Source organism: Balaenoptera borealis (assembly GCF_965194805.1).
Source record: "Balaenoptera borealis genome assembly, chromosome: 2".
Classification (NCBI taxonomy): domain Eukaryota; kingdom Metazoa; phylum Chordata; class Mammalia; order Artiodactyla; family Balaenopteridae; genus Balaenoptera; species Balaenoptera borealis.
Window position 1 is genome coordinate 168,122,886 of NC_138867.1, and position 19,803 is coordinate 168,142,688.

At 41.6% G+C, this 19,803-nt stretch overlaps 1 protein-coding gene across 6 annotated transcripts in view; it reads left to right on the plus strand.

The window, feature by feature from the left end:
• SNAP47 (synaptosome associated protein 47) overlaps positions 1 to 19,803 on the plus strand; it is an 81,128-nt gene that overhangs the window by 33,690 nt on the left and 27,635 nt on the right. For 5 of the 6 annotated variants that reach the window (XM_082379465.1, XM_082379466.1, XM_082379467.1 and 2 more), the window contains exons 3-4: positions 1,070 to 1,560; positions 8,777 to 8,901. In XM_082379465.1, the coding sequence (XP_082235591.1) occupies positions 1,070 to 1,560; positions 8,777 to 8,901 (616 nt within the window). The remainder of the gene's footprint in view (positions 1 to 1,069; positions 1,561 to 8,776; positions 8,902 to 19,803) is intronic. The other variant, XR_014241221.1, reaches the window with a different exon arrangement.

The window sequence follows — 19,803 nt, forward strand, 5'->3', positions numbered from 1 at the left end:
TATTCTTATTAATTACTTTTGTCTTCTTGCCATATCAATTGTGGAGAGCAGTTTGTTAAAATCTACAACTACAGGTATGATTGTCTATTTCTTCTTTTAGTTTTTGCTTAATGAATTTTGAAGTTCTGTTATTAGATGCATGCATATTTACTATCATTAAGTTTCTCTTTTGGATTGATCCTCTTATTATTATGCATTGTCCCTCTTTTTCCCCAGTAACACTCCTTGTCTTAAAGTTTACTTTTGGCATGATATCATTTTACTTTACTTTTCCAATCCCTTTACTTTCAGTGTATCTGTATCTTTATATTTCACATTGCTTCTTGTCAACAAGATATAACTGTGTCTTGTTATAGACTGACCATGTGCCTTTAAAGGCTGACAATCTGCCTTTTAATTAGAGAATTTAGTCCACTTACATTTAGTATGATTACTAATATAGTTGTGATAATTCCACCATCTTGTTATTTGTTTTCTGTTTATTCCATTTGATCTTTGTTCCTTTGCTTTTCCTTTCCTGCTTCCACTGTTTTCCTCTCTTATTGGCTTTTTAGATATATCTCTTGATATTATTAGTGGTTAATTTAGAGTTGTCCAATGTAGTAGCCACTAGCCACATTAAAATTAAGTTTAAAATTCAATTCATCATTGCATTAGCTACATTTCAGGTGCCCAGTAGCCACATGTCCCCATTACTGGATTAGGCAATACAGATTACTGAAGAAAGTTCTATTAGACAGCTCTCTAGAGATTATGATCAGGATTTATTTTGGTCAAAATTACCCCAGGTCAAGTGTGAAAAGAGCAATATTCTAGTCGGAAGATGTGTGTTTTTGTTGTGTGTCTACTTCTGGTTAGTTTTGTATCTGTAGGCAAATGTCCCACTGCTCTTAGCCTCAGTTTTCTTTTCTAAAATGTGGGGATAATAATTCCTGCTTTTTCTGCTTCATGGAGTGCTTGTGGAAAAGAAAACTATAAAATGGTAACATTCTTTATAAAAGTCAAAGCAGTTTTCAAAAAAAAAAAATTAACTGATTGACTACTTTCTGTGTTTTGTTTGCTTTTTTAGGTTGCTGACAGAACTAGAGTCTCCTTCTTGGTGGCCCTTTAGCTTCAAGCTTTGGAAGATGCCATCAGAAACAAAGCCCAAGTGGGACGCCTCAATGGCTAGTTCCAAAGCTTTTGGAAAAGAAGGGATAGTGATCAAAATTCCTGCTGTTATTTCCCAAAAAACAGAATCTCATGTTAAACCAGGAAGGCTCACCGTCCTTGTTTCTGGGTTGGAAATCCACAACTCAGATTCTTTGCTCATGCACAGATTTGAAAGAGAAGAAGTAGATGACATCAAGGTTCATACACCTTATGAAATTAGCATCCGCCAGCGGTTCATTGGGAAGCCAGATATAGCTTATCGTTTGATATCTGCCAAGATGCCGGAGGTTATCCCCATTTTGGAAATGCAATTCAGCAAGAAGATCGAGTTTTTAGAAGATGCCTTGATGCTCAGAAGCACTAGAACCTCTCCCCTAGCAGAGAAGGGCTACTCAGTCTGGCATGCAGGTGAGTGCTCATCAAAACAGTCTGTGCACAAGATCTCTAAAGTCACAGTCAGACTCAACACACCCATGGTGCGTTACCATGATGTATCACATAGAGCAACTGCTGGTTTCAGCTCACTAGTGACTACCTATTTGTTTGTAAATAAAAATAATTTCAGGCCATTTTCCTTAGTACTTGCCATCTGAATCTCAAATCACTCAGGTTTATCATATACTTGAGAGCTGTGCCTTTTCAAATAGGTCAGAAATGGTTTTGGTGATGCTTTCAGAGCAAAGGAAAGCTCCAAGTTAGATGTTTTCACCTCTTTCCCCTGTTTGATTTGAGAACCAACACTTTAGGGTCTTAACTAGCATCATCCCCACCTGCTCTGGTGTGTCTCCAGTCCCTTCCCCCAACCCAGCATCACACTCGGTTTTCTTGGCACTTAATTGAGGTATTCCCAACCCACTTTCCAGATGTGCATTTGGATAGCAGAATTTTTGAAAACTACGCAGCATAGTTTTTGTGTGTTTTTTTTTTAGCATCCCAAAAATGTTGTGAAACCCTTGCTTTTCTTGGCATTGTGGCTGCAGTATCCTCTTTTAGGTCTCTGTGGGGCATGGAGGGTATAGCTGAGTTTGGACTGAGGTTCGAGTGTGGGTGGCAGGACATGTGGATATGTCCCCAGGTCCCAGCCTCCTCCCTAGCATAGAATAACTTAGTGGTATCTGACTTCTCAGTTTTGCCATTCTGATGGATGTCAAGTGGTATCTTAAAGGTATTTTTATTTTTTTGATTGATTGTGAGGTGGAGCATCTGACGCCTTTTAGTTGTTTTTTGGTCCCACAGATTTTGCTCTGTGGGTTGCTTGTTCTGGTATTTTTTTTTTTTTTTTTTCCTACTGGGCTTCTTTTTTTTTTCCTCTCTGATTTGCAGGAGTTCATTATTCATTCTAGATATTCATCCCTTGTTGACTTTAGAAGCTACCAGTACTTCTCCTAGACTGTCAGCTTCCATTACAGAAATCTTTAATGTTGCTGTGGTCAGATTTACCATTTTTCCCCTTAAGTTTATTTTTGAGCCCTGCTTAAGAAATCCCAAAGTCATAAAATATTCTAATACTAGCATTATAGGTGACATTACTTCTATGTTATAGTGATTTTTCTAACAAGTAATAGTCTTTTCTTATTAACTTCGATTGCTAGAGTTTGTTTAAAGTAAGAGATATGTTTGTTACTATTCCAGTTCCTTTTCTTTTTTCCTCTTAAGTGACTGATTTCAATTCCAGTATGTAATCTGTTTCCCTAACATATGAATATTTTGATGTTATTCTAGATGACTTCAAGTTTCAAAAAGAAATTACTTGATAATAGACTGGTCCCATAAGTATCAAAATGTTGGAAATGTTAATGTAAAAACTTAATTTAGAAACTTACTTTCTTAATTTAGAAACTTACGTTTCCAGATTTTTCTTTGGCCCCTCATTCAAGGCAGGACTCAGAAGCTGGCCCATAAAAGAGCCAAGAAGTGTACACTGTACCAGCCAACATAAGATCCTGACCAGAAGGGCCCTTCAGGAAAGGCCGTTTGCAAGCTCAGCCAAGTAGCCTCTCTGATACCCCAAGTCTCTGAGTCCCTCTCACTGCTGTTTTCCTCTGGGAGGAGCCTCAGCAGTGAGAGGAGGGAGGAGGCCCTGGCTCTCCAGATGCAGAGCTCCGTGGGCTGTTGGTTCTGACAGTGCTGTTGGAGAATCCCCCTGTGCCAGGCGTGGTGCCAGGTACCCACAGTCCTGAAAACAATCCTTCTTATGGAGCTCTACCACATTCGTGGGTTTTATGTTAGGCGTGGTGGTTTCAGAGAGAGAACACGGCATAGAATGTTACACGTGAGATGGCAGATGCGAGCATGTCACGTGTGTCACAGAAAGTCACACTGTACAAGTGAGAAGAGTGCACGCTTGCTGCACCTTGCTGTCATGGAGGGTGGGTCCCGAGGAAGATGGGATGGTAAGCTCTGACTCCAAGCATACAGGTGGCAGATGGGGCTAGAGAGGAGGGAGTGAGTGCCAGGGCCTCTGCAGCCATAATCAGACTGCAGGAAGCTGAGTGAGTGCAAATTCTGCAGGGCCACCAATCAGGAAGGGGAAAATGGACCTCTTGTGCACAAGCTGAGGCTGCTGACCTGAGGCTGAACGTCTTTCTCCTCAGGGAAGCTACAGATCTACTTTTAACGTTTTTCAGCTGATTGAACCAGGCCCACCCGATTGTCTAGGACAGGCTCTCTTCACTAAAGTCAACTGACTGAGAGCCTTCACCACGTCTACAAATACCTTCCCAGTAACACCTAGATTAGGGTTGGATTGAATAACTGGGGACTATGGCCTCACCCATCACAGTAACGGATTGTATATGTATGGAATGAGCTGAGCCACATCCACAGTGACAGATGGGTTTTCATCTCAGTGCTAACTTTAGCCTGTGGGTAGGATCTCTACAATGTGTCTGAGTCTGGACTGAGCATGAAGTGCCATCCTCCCCTGGTGAAGCCTCCCTGCGTAGGGGAGGCAGGTGTACCTTACAGCTGTGGATTTGGAGAGGTACAGGTGACAAGGAGTTATGTTTGGAAGAAGCCGGCATACTGAGTTCAATAAGCAAGATGGTATCTCATTTGCTTGGAACTTCACAGTAATCCTGCACAAGCCCAGCAATGAGAACTTACTTCTCATTGTTACCTCTCTTGTTGTTGTATCTGTCAGCACCTCTGTTTTTACTGTTCTACACTGGAAACTACAGAAACAGTGGAGGTAGAAACCATGACTTTGACATCTCAGAAACATATTTCTCTCCTCGATGAGCTATTTTGGTAAATTGTGTGGCCAGAAGGTGGCAGTCTAGTAACAGGGGACCAGTGTTAGGAACCAGTGTCCTAGAAGAACTTTCCAGAGACCTCTGTAGTAATGTATAGAGTAGACAGGTTGAGGGCCTGGGGTGGCCAGGCCAGGACTGGGAGAGGAAGAGAGTCTCCTGGGCTTCAAGGGCTGTTAATGATACAGGTGGGCAGATCCCACCTTAAGGAAGAGCAGTTGCAAATTGCTGTTTTTCTGCATAGTATCTTTAAAATAATCTTTTAAATTTTAGAATAGTTTCAGACTTGAGAAAAAGTTGTGAGGATAGTACAGAGAGTTCCCATGTCTCCCACACCCAGTTTTCCCTATTCTTGTCATCTTACATTAGTATTGTTCATTGTCACAACTAATGAACCTGTATTGATACACCTTTATTCACTAAAGTCCATATTTTATTCAGATTTCCTTATGTTTTACTGTTCCAGAATCCCATCCAGGATCCCACATGATATTTCGGCATTTCATCTCCTTGGACTCTTCTTGACTGTTACAGTTTCTCAGACTCTCTTTGCTTTGATGATCTTGATGGTCTTCAGGAGTAGCGGTCAGGTTTTTGTAGACTCTCCCCTGGTTGGACTTTGTGTCATGTTGTCTCATGATCCACTGCGGTGATGGGTTTTGGGAGGAAGCCCACAAAGCTCTTATCATATAAGAGCAAGGTCCGTGCATAGCATTTTTAAAGAGTTTTTTGGTACTGATTTTTGTTTTCACTGTATGCGAACTGTCGCCTTCTGAGAGGGGCCTTCTCTGACCACCTAATTTAAGAGAACTAGTTTCCCATTCACTGATCCTGTAGAAATCTTGCCTAACACTTGCCCTCTGGTTTGCTGTTCAACTTCCCACACTGGGATGTGTCCTCCAGAATCAGACACAAGTCTGTCTTTTCTCACCCCATCTCCAGCACCCAGGACAGGCCCAGGTAACCAGAAGGCACACGCATCTCTGTGTAATGATAAATAAACTTCTGAGGCATTGAAGTCTCTGCATAGGGTCATTAATTTAAGATCATCTTTTGAAATAGTAAAGTTCTGACCCTGGGACACAGCACCATGCTGACCACCAACAGCCTCCATGTGGTCACTAGGACACAAGCACTGCACTGACTTCAGACAAGCCCCATGTTATTAGTTTATCAGGACACGGTGACCCCCTGACTATCGACAGACCCCCGGAGAGCTGCTTGGCCCTCAACCACTTGATCCCTTCCAAGGACTCATGGGTCAGTTGAGACTGCTGTCTCTCTCCATTTCAGCTTTCTCTCTGTTACACTTCCTGTTGTATTGAGGACATGGGGCGTTTTGTGTTTTTTTTCTGAAAGGGCTTCCCACCCCAGTTATATAAGCTGCTGGATCCATCCCTGGGTAGAGTAGGCATTTTCCTGTGTCATCAATGGGGCATTTGGGGCCCAGAGACAGGGAGAAAGATTTGCTCAAGGCTGGACAGGCTTGGAGCGGTTTTCCTGCTCCCAGGTCAGGCCCTGGTGGTCTTTGGTCTGAACTTGCAGTGAGGTCAGGAGTCTATGTCTGATGCACAAAGGAGACTGGCGTCCCAGTGCTGCCCCTGCCAGCGCAGTCCTTACTCAGGGTTTTCCTCGATGCCTCCTTGTTCTTGGAAAGTGGAATCATCTGTAAGGTAACATGTAGCTTGAACAATTTGTGATTATTTTGTTTAACTGAGATAACTAATGACTTTTGAGACAAAAACCATATTATACTGAACTAAATTAATTTTTTCAGAAGATATTTCAAGGCATTGAAGTAACTGAGTCAGCAACCCAAGTCTCAACACAGAGTTCGCGGGGGTGGCCGAGTTTTGTATTAGGCAGGATCCTGCTGATCCCACAGCTCGTTGTGAAAAACATCTCTGATTAGTATATTCCAGGAAGAAAAGTCCTCAGTTTTGGTTTTCTGGTTGTTTAAGTAATCCCGTTTGTTAAACATTCAAAAATAGTATGTCTCTAACTGTAATCTAGCTGTAGGTGTTGAAATGGAAACCAGAGTGACAGTGCAGGAGCACAGTGCTGGGCACAAGTGTGAATTAGACACGGGCTGGGCTCCCAGAGAAGCTAGCTGGGGAGGTCCCAGTTTGAAAAGATGCTGAAAAAAGATAAATAGCAGTGCAGTACCAAGCAAGTTACTGTCAAACGTGTGTAAACTGAATGGGACCAGGACAGATGAGGGAAGATTGCTGCTAAGGGAAGGGCTGAGTGGAGAACATGTCTCCAGACTTGGGCTAGGGGACATCTGTCTGCATGACATGTGCAGAGCAGGGGCATGGTGGGCAGGAATAGCATGCTGGGGTCAGGGTGCCGGGGTGGCTGGAGCAGGAGTCTGCAGGATAAGGAGCAGACTGGGAAGGAGGAGGGTGTAGGCTGGATGAGGAGTTTGCTTTCACCCATTAGGCCATAGAATCACTGTTAACATAGACAAGTGAAGTGCACTTTGCCCTCATGTTATCACTGATGACGTTTTAACGTCAGGTATGTTAGTTGGCCTTTCCTTTAGGCCAATAATCTCTAGTAGAACATGTCCTCTGTTGTCTAATTTAGCTCTGATGGTGTCCTATTGCTGTTTTAGAAAAGTGCTTTTCATTATGTAACATCTTAGTGACATTTAGATCATGTAAGACCAGCCGACAGTGAGTTTTATGCTATGGAAAGTTCTGTGATAATTAATAAGCCCTTAGGATGTTGGAGTAGTGGCACTTTGGAGATTCCAGGACACAGGTTGTAAAATCAATTTGGTTGGTTGCAACCAGCTTTTATATAAAGAATAGAATAGAAAAGCGCATCTGAGTACATGGTGTGTACTAAGGTTTTTGTCTTGTGAAACTTTTTCAGACCTCCAAGGTGCTTGTACAGGTGTAGCAGTTCTGTGTAGGAAGCACTTCGCACAGTGGCGCACAGTTAAAGGGCATGAAGACTCTCACAAAGGGCCTCCTTCCCAGTGGAGATGGGCCTGGGGAGGGCTCAGGCCCGCGGTGTGGAACCCTCAGGTCTTGCCTCCATGCAGGTTTTGCTTCGCATCAACTGGTTCCTGAACTCACTCCATCTGGCCAAGACCCTTTTCCTCTCTAGGATGCCAAGAAACATGCTTTCTTGTCATCATGTCTTCTTTGCTCAGCTAGGTAATCTCAGGGAGTGTTAATTTGTAAGAAATTTTTTGAGAAATAAGAATAAGGGGATGTTTGTGTACCTGTTGGAGGTGGCTGGTCTCTCCCCGGGGAGGAGGGGCTTGTGCAGTTGGTGTGTCCTGGATTCACCACCTGGGTTCCTGCTGTTCAGGCCCAGCAAGAGCTTTACCCCAAGATGGATTTCCTTTCCTAACAATGCATTTATCAGTTGCTCCCGGCTGCTCGGATGAAAGGCAGCTCTGCTGACTGCCACTAGGGTCCTAGGAAGGAAGTGGGGTGTCCTGCTTTTGCCCTCCCATTTTGCTGAAGCAGAGAAATCTGCTCAAAGGAGTTGGTGCTGGAATCCACACTGCTGGTTCTCACCCCAGTATGCTTTCAGCTTTCCAGCATCCTAATAAATAAACATGGCTATATTGACACATCTGAGGTGGTCTGTATTATGGAGAAAAGCAGGTGACAGACTCTAATCTATGCTCTTATCTGGGCCTTACAGTGCCAGGGTTGCAGATGGAGGCAGCGCTTTAAATAAAGGATTATCACTGTTCCTTGCCAAGCTGCTCTTCTGCTTCTTAGCGAGACTACCCAGGCATAGATGTGTGAGTGGAAACACCCCTGAGCAATGCCTTACCACGTGCAGCAGTCTGGCTCACCCCTACCTCAGCACAGCTCCACATTCAACTTTGCTTGACCTGACTAGTTGACCATTTCATGTGCTCTCTAGAACCACAGTGTTTTGTGGGGTAATCAGATGGTAATGCAGTTCCTAGTAGTGTATTTCATGTACATTTCACCAGGGCTCAACAAGTATTATGTTTCATACTCCTATCTATTGTCCTCTCAAAAAAAAAAATCACTCCTGTATAAAGCATCTTTCTTCTAAAAGCCAGTTATAGAACTAGATCCTGAGTATTTACAGTATTGCACACTCTGATCAGTGTGGGGTAAGGAAGCAGCCCTGGATTGGGGTAGAAGGCAAGGCTCAGGCAGGTCCCACATTCAGTCAGCTCAGCAGAGGTTCAGAGAGGTGGACTCACCGCTCCCGCAAACACAGAAGCTCTAAACCAGTAGATGCCTGGGAAAACACTTCGTCAACCCAAAGAGCTCTGACGGTCTTAAACACCACTTTTTGTAAAGTTCTGAATGCCCTTGCGTTGTTCACACCTTCTAGAAGATGCCACCTTGTTTGACTTTCCATTTCAGCATCTGGGCTGATGGACCATGCCATGCACTGTGAGCCCTCCTCAGGGAGCCAGGAAGGGAGGCCACTTCAGCTACAGACGAGCGAACCGTTAATTTCCGAGGGGGACAGCCAGGAACTGAGACAGGTAACATGCATTCGTAGTGTCGTGTCCTCCCCTGCAGGCAACTCACTTCTCTTTCTTGCCTAAAAACAACTCTCCACTGATTTATGCTTGCCTGTCACCTACACGGAAATGCTGGGACATCCACCTGATTTGCTCAGCTCCCTATAGCTTGAGGAAGGGCGTTGCCCATTCTGAGTCCTTGCGTTTTGTGGCATGCAGACACACATAGCATTCCTGTGCACACACAGTGGTCTTGGCAGCTGCCTGTGCCTGTTGTACGTGTGTATATGTCTGTACATGTGGGCTCAGATGCACATGTAGGCTGTGTATGTGCACGATGTGTGTGTCCACGTGGGCTCTGTACATGCACGTGTATGCATGTGTGGTGTGTGTACTGTGTGCACATGTGTGCAGCACCTGTATGTGTGTGCACTGCCTGGGCATGTACAGTTGAGGGCGCTTGCTCTCAAGTGCTCAACATAGGTTCTTGCGGAGGCTTGCCACTTTTTGTCCAGGAAGTTGAAATTTAAACAATATTTGATAGAAATACTTGCAACTTATCTTCCTATGTTAATGCTGGACAACACAGTGGCCTTTTCTTTTTCCTTTTTTAATAATTATGTAACAAATACCTAGATGTTATATCATTTCATTCATAAATATTTCAGAATGTAGCTTTAAAAGATAAGAACCGTTTTAAAAAATCGGCACAATACCATACTCACCTTCAAAAAGTAAAAAGTAAATTCCTTGGTATCATCAGACATCAAGCCAGTGCTCAAATTTCCATAGTTACCTCATTTAGGAAAATGTGTTGTATGTTTATTCAGATCAGGATCCTCATGAGGCCGGCCTGTGTGTTGCATTTAGTGAAGTGCCTTTAATGCATAGCTTTCTTTCCTCTGTCATCTTGTCTTTTTCCTTTGCAGTTTATTTGATGAAAAAACTAAATTGTTCCTCTGTCAAGATTTTGCAGCTTGCATCTTCCTGACTTGGTTTCCCCAGCTCCCAGCAGGTGGTGAACTGCCTGCTCTCTGCCCTGCTACTCCTGTAGGTCGGTTTGTAGCTCTAGAGGCTCCATCAGATTCAGGCTCCATTTTGGAGAGACTGTTTCATTGGTGGCAACCCACACTTACGTCAAGGCATACAAGAGACTGTATGTCTTTTAAACCTGTTTTTAAATAATTTTATTCTATGTGTCTACATAGGCATAGACTCCTTTAAGCTCAGCCTTTTCCATTTTGGGAAAAAGTGTTCATCTTTTGCTATGGGATATTTTAAATATATATGATTTGTCACTTTTTCCTTCTGATCTAACTTTTAATCACTTTTAGTAATGACACGGAGACATGCCGCTTTCTAGCTGCAACTAGCAGATTCTGCAGGTTACTAATCACTTCTTTTGATAGGCTTAGTGACTCCAGAACACTGCAGATCTTGTGTGCCTTGGGGCTTAAGAAACCCTCATACTATAAAGGCAAACTTAACCTGTTCTCATGAAAGTGGGTAAGAGTGCATATAGGCCTCAGGCTGGTAGGATCTGAGACCCTCCTCTCCCACCCTCCAATGAAGGTGTCTGTGGCTGAGATGAGCTCTTCTATGTCCCACAGTTGTGTTGAGGCTGAAGCAAGAACATGGGTTTTTCATGGGAAATGTAGGAATTTTATCTGTTAATTCTAGTGGTGGCCATGTAGTTTGAGAGGGCCCTTGCAATTTCAAATAACCAATCTCTACTACCATGTATATACAGTGTGCCCTTCCCCTAAAAGCTGTGATAGAATGGGAGAGGTCAGGATGAGTGCACCAACAGCTGTGAGTAGAATAAGATTCCTCAGTGACCACTGAGGTCACCATTCTTTCCCATGAAAGTGTGTTTCTTATGTGGTTGGTCCTGACTGTCATCAACAAGTCTTAGTGAGCCCTGTGGCGTCCATGCTGGGAACAGCAGATGCCATGGTCATGAATCAGGATGCTGGCTTCGGGGCAGAGGACACGGTGATCCCTGAGCAGTTAGGCTGGGAAGACCCACCCACAGGAGGGGCAGGGCTTTGTGCTAGTTAGCTGCCTCATTCCCCTTCCCTGCAGGGAGAACCTAATTTCATAAGAGGTTGTCCTTTTGAGGTAAAACACATGTTTCATATTTAGAGAAGAATTCTGAACTGTGTAGTTGAAGCTCAAGCATAGGTAGGAATGAGTTAAATTTCTGGGGAAAATGAAAATGCAAGAAAATCTCCCTCCATTCATCTGTGGTTTCTGTTGCAGATGCTATTAAAGTCATTACGTGGAAATGGGTTTTGGTGACTTAAACTGCAGTTGGGGTGCTAGAGAGAAGATTTGCCGTGATTTCCTCAGGGAGCAGCCGTGCTTAGTGCAGTGTGCCAGCTCCCTCTGTGCTGGGCCCCTGGAGCGGGCATGTGGGCTGCGGTTAGGCCCCATCTGCTGCGTAGCTGTGGCCGTCCACCATCCGCTGTGGGAGGGCACGTGGTGGAGGAGGCTGGGAGAGGAATCAGAGTCCCTCAGATGGGTTTGGCACAGAGTCCCTCAAATCATTTCCAATGTCTGATGTGCTAACCTTTCCTGCCTCAGAACTCCTGCTCTTTCGTTACTAAGTCTGTGGCTACCATATATTTGATACAACATTTGGAAGTGATAAAACAAAAAGCGGTGTGGCTCTGTCCTGAGGACATTGCAGTTTTACATAAAGTTTCTTCATAACTTCTTAATCTCCACTTCTCTGTCTTGTCCTGTGTTTGGTGTTTTTTCATCCTGCCTCCCTCTTTCACCAAGAAGGAATCAGAATGAAAAGCTGACCCAGGTCTGGTCTCATGGTTTATCAGGCTCTGCAACAGCCCTGGCACTGGGAACAGCAGTGAAGGAAGACTTGCACTGGATGTTCTCATCATTTCCAATAAAGAGGGATGCACAGAGTGTGGATTCATGGCAAGTTTTTAGGTCATAGTTTTGAACTCTCTGTTTGATTATATTCGGCACTTAGTCTGCCTACTGTATGTGGTATCTTTATAAACAGTAAATGCAAAACACAAAAATTAAAAACTGAGGTGATTAATTCAGTTCAGTCAGAAAGTTCGTTTACTGGAAAACCTAGTCAGCTGGTGTGAGGAGAAGAGTTTATTGAAAAGACAGCCCTGCGGATGCCTGTGCTGGGGAGATGAGTGAGGCCCAGGGCTTTTGTCTCTGTGTTGCTTAGCAGAGCCAAGTTCCACATGTATCTGCACGGGCAGTTCACTGGATCTTTCCTGAAATAATTCTAGGCCGGAAAGGATGCTGTGGTTCTCTACTTGCTGTGAAACTATCTTAAGAAATTAATGTCCTCCTTTTCTTTTTTTTTTTAACAAATATATATATTCATTTTCACGTTCTTTTCCATTATGGTTTATTATAAAATAATTTTATTTTCTTTTTTTAGAAATTATAGAATACATTTCATCTTCTGTAACTCCACCATTCTGGTCTTTTCCCCTGTACTTTGTTCCCAGTTATTTAAATTTGTCCCAATTCATCTGTCTCCTCTCCTAGTCAGGAAAAAAAAAAAAAAAAAAAATCTGTCATTTCTTGCATAACCTAATCTATGTAAAAGAATTGTGTTTAGCAAGTGTTCTTCAGCCTAAACTAAATGAATTATTTAGTGAATTATTTAGCCATGGCTTCAGTGAGTTATTTGGAGAAGACAACAGATCTGGGTTTCCTTGGATAATTGTCAGGACAAAGTCATGAGACAATGAGCAAGGGGTGATATCCATGATGCTTCTCATCAGTTGTGGCAATGGACTAGACCACACTTCAGGGATGCAGATTCCAGAACTGATACTTCTTAAGAAGGAGGGGATGGCTAAACTGGTGGGCCCTCAAAAGTAGAAAGGCAAGGGCAATGCACTCCATCTATAGGACCACCGAACAGTGCTGGGACGGTGTGCAGACACCTTTGTTGGAGTGGGCTCTGTAGAGGGGTCTGGGGACAGAGAGCTGGACATGTCCACTCTCTTATCAGTACCTTCATTTAGTCTGGGTTTTGTCCCGTAAGCAGTTTGGAATCATTGAAGATTTTTAAGCAAGGAGTCATGAGATAATTTCAGATTTTTACCCGTTCTCCTCAGGTTCTCCTATTGTCCTCTGCTGCCTTCTGAATCTTTTTCAGACTGTATCATTTCATTCGTTAATTATGTGGCACGGTTAGATGGTTAGTGTTTTTATTTGTGGCTTTGATACCAGCCTGGATATTAGCAATGAACTAGGCCGTTTATTTAAATATGTGTTACTCTAATTGTGAATTATTAATAAATGTTTCTGATATCATATCCTATGTCATTTCTAAACGTTAAACCATAAGAAGAGCCTTGGTAACCAGGAAAACATACCTAGTAACTTTTGAGGTCCACACACAGTGGACATTTCAATAAGAGGTCATATGTCCTAGGATGAGCCCTGGTCTAGGAACCTGGCATCCTGGCACTTGTCCCAGCCCTCGCTGTCAGCTCTGTAGTCCTGGGAAGGCTGGTTTGCTTCCCTGGCCTCAGTCTCCACCTCTGAAAAGGGCACTGACTCGTAGAGTATTCCAGTATCTACCGTCTAATGTAGAATCCACTGCAATGAAATGAAAGCTGAGTTACAGAAAAATGTCACGCCTTACTTTTAAATATTCGTTCATGGTTTTCCTGTCTGCTCTGTTGGTTAACTAGGTCACTGGTAACGATGAGCATTAGTTTGACAGACAGGAGACAGACACGCGGTGCCCCCACCGCTAGCCCAGCCCTGCCTGCTGTGGTTTCATGTGCCTCCCACTGCTGCCTTCTGTAATTGCCTGGGACAACCAGCTCTTCTCCACAGCAGCCTTCAGAGCTCCCATTATGTTGGATGTGGTCACCACTCTAGCAGAGGCCCATGTTGTCTGTGGTAGTGGTTGTTTGGAGTGGGAGGACCTGTCAAAGCGTGTGGCTGTGTGTCCTCTGCAGTTGACAGAGAAGGCTATGTGGGCACACCGGACCTCCCTCACATAGAGGCCATGGTGTAAACCTGAGCTGCATGGAGGTGGCATCTGCCCTTTGGGTCCAAATACCCATGCAGATGAATCTTGGGGATGTATTCTGTCCCTTCCACTGCCCCTGGGAACTGTGGACGGGGAGGAAGCTGCCAGATAAGGAACTCTAAGATACTGTGCCAAGGACAGGATTCCAGAATGTACCAGCATCTCAGTGAACAAATTCTAGAGCAGCTGCTTGGCTGTGCAGAAGGTAGAATGCCAAGGAGCAAGAAACAGATGCTCAGGCATTTAGACTGGGAGGATGACTTGTTCCCCCTTTGGAACACTTTCCCGTGCTCTTGGTCAGCTTTTAAATGAACCTCAAGTCTTAAAATCAAGTGTTTGATTATATCGTTATTGAGTGCCTGGCTATGGAAGGTTACATATATTATAACCGTGTTTTTTATTGTGGTAAAATATATAGAATAAAATCTTGCCATTTTAACTATTTTAAGTGTATAATTTAATATCATTAATTACATTCAAAATATTGTGCAACCATCACCGCTATCTATTTTATTTCCAAAGCTCTTTTATCACCCCAACAGAAACTCTGTTACCATGAAGCAGTAACTCCACATTTCGCCTCCCCCCAGTCCCTGGTAACCTCTAATCTTCTCTCTGTCTCTTATGAATTTGCCTATTCTGGGAACCTCCTATAAGTGTAATCCTTTTGCATCTGGCTTTTTCACTTAGCATAATGTTTTCAAGGCTGATCCATCTTGTAGCATGAATTGGTACTTCTTTCCTTTTTATAGGTGAATAATATTCTGTTTTATGGTTAAAACATACTTGGTTTATCCATTCATCACTTATGGACACTTGGATTATTTCCACCTTTCAGTTCTTTTGGACATACACCTAAGAGTAGAATTGCTTGGTTATAGGATAATTCTATGTTTAACTTTTTGATGAGCTGCCAAATTATCTCCTTAGCAGCTACACCATTTTACACTCTCACCAGCAATGTATGAGGATTCCAGTTTTTCCACATCCCTGCCGACACTTATTTTCTTTTTTGAAAATTTTAAAATTGTTCTAACTATCAAATAGAATAGATAAGGAGGTAAGGGTTGGAGGTAAGGGTCCAACTTCATTCTTTGGCATGTGGCTGTCTAGTTGTCCCAGCACCACTTGTTGAACAGACTATCCTTTCTCCGTTGAGTAGACTTGGCACCCTTGTCAAAAATCTGTTGATCTGAGGAATCTTTATTCTATTCCATTAGTCTATTCTTATGCCAGTACCAAGCTGTTTTTATTACTATAACTTTGGGTAAGGTTGAAAATTGGGAAGTGTGAGTTTAATTTCATTCTTCTTTTTCAACTTGTTTTGACTATTCAGGGCCCCTTGCAATTCTGTATGAATTTGAGGATTAGCTTTTCCATTTCCGAGTAGGGGGGCTGTTGGAAATTTGATAGGGATTACATTGAATCTGTATATCACTTTGAGGAGTATTGCCCTCTTGCCAATATTGTCTTCCAGTCCAGGAACACAAGATGTCTTTTATTTATTTAGATAGTCTTTATTTCAGCATGATTTTATAATTTTTAGTCTTTCACCTGCATGTTTTTTTTTCCTAGGTATTTTATTCTTTTGGGTGCTATTATAAATGGGATTATTTTCTTAATTTCTTTTTCTGATTCTTCATTGCTGCTGTATAGAAGCACAACTGATTTTTGTGTGTTGCTCTTGTATCCCGTAACTTTGCTAAATTTGTTAATTCTTCTAGTTTTCTTGTGGATTCTTTGGGATATTCTATATATATAGGGTCATGTCATATGAAAATAGAGATAGTTTTACTTCTTCTTTTCCAGTTTGGATACCTTTTATTTCTTTTTCTTGCCTATTTGCTCTGTCTAGGACTTCCAGCGCATAGCAGTACTGTGTAGCAGTGGTGAAAGTAGGCATTCTTGTCTTTTCCTGATCTTAGGTGGGGAGGGCTTTCAGTCTTTCCCCATTGAGTATCCTATTAGCTGAATTTTTCATAAGTCCCTTTTTTTGTGTGTGTGTTTTAAGTTTTTATTTTATTACAGGCTTTTCTATTTCTAATCGTTACAAATGTTTTCAACATTTCATTTATCTGCTCTGTTGTATTCCATTTACATTTCATTATGATTCCCATCTGTCTATCATATATTCAAGTCATGTCTACTATTTTCTTTTTTTTTTAATTTTTATTTTATATTTTAGCATAGTTGATTAACAATGTTGTGTTAGTCTCAGGTGTACAGCAAAGTGATTCAGTTATACATATACATGGATCTATTCTTTTTCAAATTCTTTTCCCATTTAGATTATTACAGAATATTGAGCAGAGTTCCCTGTGCTATATAGTAGGGGTTTGTTGGTTATCTATTTTAAATATAGTAGTGTGTACATGTCAATCCCAAACTCCCAATCTTTCCCTCCCTCCCACCCTTCCCCTCTGGTAACTATAAGTTCATTCTCTAAGTCTGTGAGTCTGTTTCTGTTTTGTAAATAAGTTCATTTTATCATTTTGGGGTGGGGGGGTTCTGCATATAAGCGATATCATATGATATTTGTCCTTCTCTGTCTGACTTACTTCACTTAGTATGATAATCTCCAGGTTCATCCATGTTGCTGCAAATGGCATTATTTCATTCTTTTCAATGGCTGAGTAATATTTCATTGTATTATTTCATAGTAATATTTCATTTCATTGTACCACATCTTCTTTATCCATTCCTCTGTCGATGGACATTTAGGTTGCTTCCACGTCCTGGCTATTGTAAATAGTTCTGCAATGAATGGGGTGTGTGTGTCTTTTCAAATTATGGTTTTCTCCGGATATATATGCCCAGGAGTGAGATTGCTGGATCATATGGTAGCTCTATTTTTAGTTTTTTAAGGAACCTCCATACTGTTCTCCATAGTGGTTGTAGCAGTTTACGTTCCCATTAACAGTGTAGGAGGGTTCCCTTTTCTCCACACACTCTCCAGCATTTATTGTTTGTAGATTTTTTGATGATGGCCATTCTGACTGGTGTGAGGTGATACCTCACTGTAGTTTTGATTTACATTTCTATAATAATTAGCGATGTTGAGCATCTTTTCATGTGCCTCTTGGCCATCTGTATGTCTTCTTTGGGAAATGTCTATTTAGGTCTTCCGTCCATTTTTTGGATTGGGTTGTTTGTTTTTTTTTGATATTGAGCCACATGAACTGTTTGTAAATTTTGGAGACCAATTCCTTGTCAGTCACATTGTTTGCAAATATTTTCTCCCATTCTGTGGGTTTTTTCGTTTTGTCTATGGTTTCCTTTGTTGTGCAAAAACTTTTGAGTTTCATTAGGTCCCATTTGTTTATTTTTGTTTTTTTTCCCATTCTAGGAGACGGCTCAAAAAAGATATTGCTGCGATTTATGTCAAAGAGTGTTCTGCCTATGTTTTCTGAGTTTATTTTTGTGTATGGTGTTAAATAATCTTCTAATTTCACATGTAGCTGACCAGTTTTCCCAGCACCATTTACTGAAGAGACTCTCTTCTCTCCATTGTAGAGTCTTGCTTCCTTTGTCATAGATTAATTGACCATAGCTGCGTGGGTTTATTTCTGGGTTTTCTATCCTGTTCACACATTGGTCTATATTTCTCTTTTTGTGCCAGTACCATACTGTTTTGATGACTGTAGCTTTGTAGTATAGCCTGAAGTCAGGGAGCCTTATTCCTCCAACTTCATTTTTCTTTCTCAGGATTGCTTTGGCTATTCGAGGTCTTTTGTGTTTCCATACAAATTGTAAAACATTTTGTTCTAGTTCTGTGAAAAATGCCGTTGGTAATTTGATAGGGATTGCATTGAATCTGCAGGTTGCCTGGGGTAGTATAGTCATTTTGACAATATTGATTCTTCCAATCCAAGAACATAGTATATCTTTCTGTTTGTATCATCTTTGATTTCTTTCATCAGTGTCGTGTAGTTTTCAGAGTACAGGTCTTTTGTCTCCTTAGGTAGGTTTATTCCTAGGTATTTTATTCTTTTTGATGCGATGATAAATGGGATTGTTTCCTTAATTTCTCTTTCTGATCTTTCGTTGTTAGTGTATAGGAATGCAAGAGATTTCCGTGTATTAATTTTGTAACCTGAAACTTTACCAAATTCATTGATGAGCACTAGTAGTTTTCTGGTAGCTGTTTAGGATTTGTTATGTATAGTATTATCTCATATGCAAACAGTGACAGTTTTACTTCTTCTTTTCTAATTTGGATTCCTTCTATTTCTTTTTCTTCTTTGATTGCCGTGGCTAGGACTTCCAAAACTATGTTCAATAAGAGTGGCGAGAGTGGACATCTTTGTCTTTTTCCTGATCTTAGAGAAAATGCTTTCAGCTTTTCACTGTTGTGTATGATGTTAGCTGTAGGTTTGTCATATATAGCCTTTATTATGTTGAGGTTTGTTCCCTCTATGCCCACTTTCTGGAGAGTTTTATCATGAATGCATGTTGAATTTTGTCAAAAACTTTTTCTGCATCTATTGAGATGATCATATGGTTTTTATTCTTCAATTTGTTGATGTGGTGTATCACACTGATTGATTTGAGGCAGTGAAAAATCCTTGCATCTCTGGGATAAATTCCACTTGATCATGGTGCATGATCCTTTTAATGTATTGTTGGGTTCAGTTTGCTAGTATTTTGTTGAGGATTTTTGCATCTATGTTCATTAGTGATATTGGTCTGTAATTTTCTTTTGTGGTATCTTTGTCTGGTTTTGGTATCAGGGTGATGGTGGCCTCATAGAATTAGTTTCGGAGTATTCCTTCCTCTGCAGTTTTTTGGAATAGTTTCAGAAAGATAGGTTCGGTGCCTGTTATCATGTTGAAGAAGTTCTCTTCTAGTCCTAGTTTCCTGAGTTTTTATCGTGAAAGGATGTTGGGTTTGTCTTTGCCATTTCTCCATCAATTGAGTTGATTGTGTTTTTTTCTCTTTGTTCTAATAATGTGGTATATTGCATTAATTGATTTTCTAAGGGTGAACCACCCTTGTATTCTGAGATAAATCCTACTTGGATTCAGTTTGCTAGTATTTTAGTATGTTGTGGTTTTGTTTTCATTTGTCTCAAAGAATTTACTAATTTCCCTCTTTGACCCACTGGTTGTTTAAGAGTGTGTTGTTTGATTTCTACATACTTGTGACTTTTTTAGTTGTGCAGATTTCCAGTTTCATTTCACTGTGAAGGTACTTTCTATTACTTCAATCTTAAGTTTGAGGTTTATTTTGAGGCCTACCATGTGGTCTGTCCTGGAGGATGTTCTGTGTGCACTTGAGAAGAATGTGGGTTCTACTGATTCGGATGGAGTATTTCGTGTATGTCTGCTGGGTGCAGATGGTCTGTAGTGTTGTTCAAGTCTTCTGTTTCCTTATTGATCTTCTATCTGGGTGTCTTATCCATTACCAACATCTTTTTATTAACTTTTAAAAATAGTTAACAAGTATTAGATGGTTTTTGGTTCAGGCTGGGAAGTTGGTTTTGTGCAGTTTTTAAATGTGAAATTGGACTGAATGCATGAACACAGTGTTGAGGAGGCTGCGTGGCCTTGGGCAGCATATGTCTGTCCATCCCATCTCTGGCATAGGGCTGGGGACTGATTGTTGGAAACATGGTTTCTGGTAGCCAATAAGTACCTTTGCCATGTTAGCCATGTGGCCTTCAGCAGGCTTCACATTTCCCTGAAAAAGTACTACTATCACTTTTTACACAACAGGGTCCTGCCTTGAGGCTTGCATGGGTTTGAAGTGAGGATGAGGCCTGTACCATATAGAGCAGAATTCTGGCACATATTGAGTTCTAAATAAATGTATCAGTGGGGCCCCAACTGCCTTTGACCCAGTCAACTCTGAAGAGCCCCAAACTTAATGCATTTTCTGTT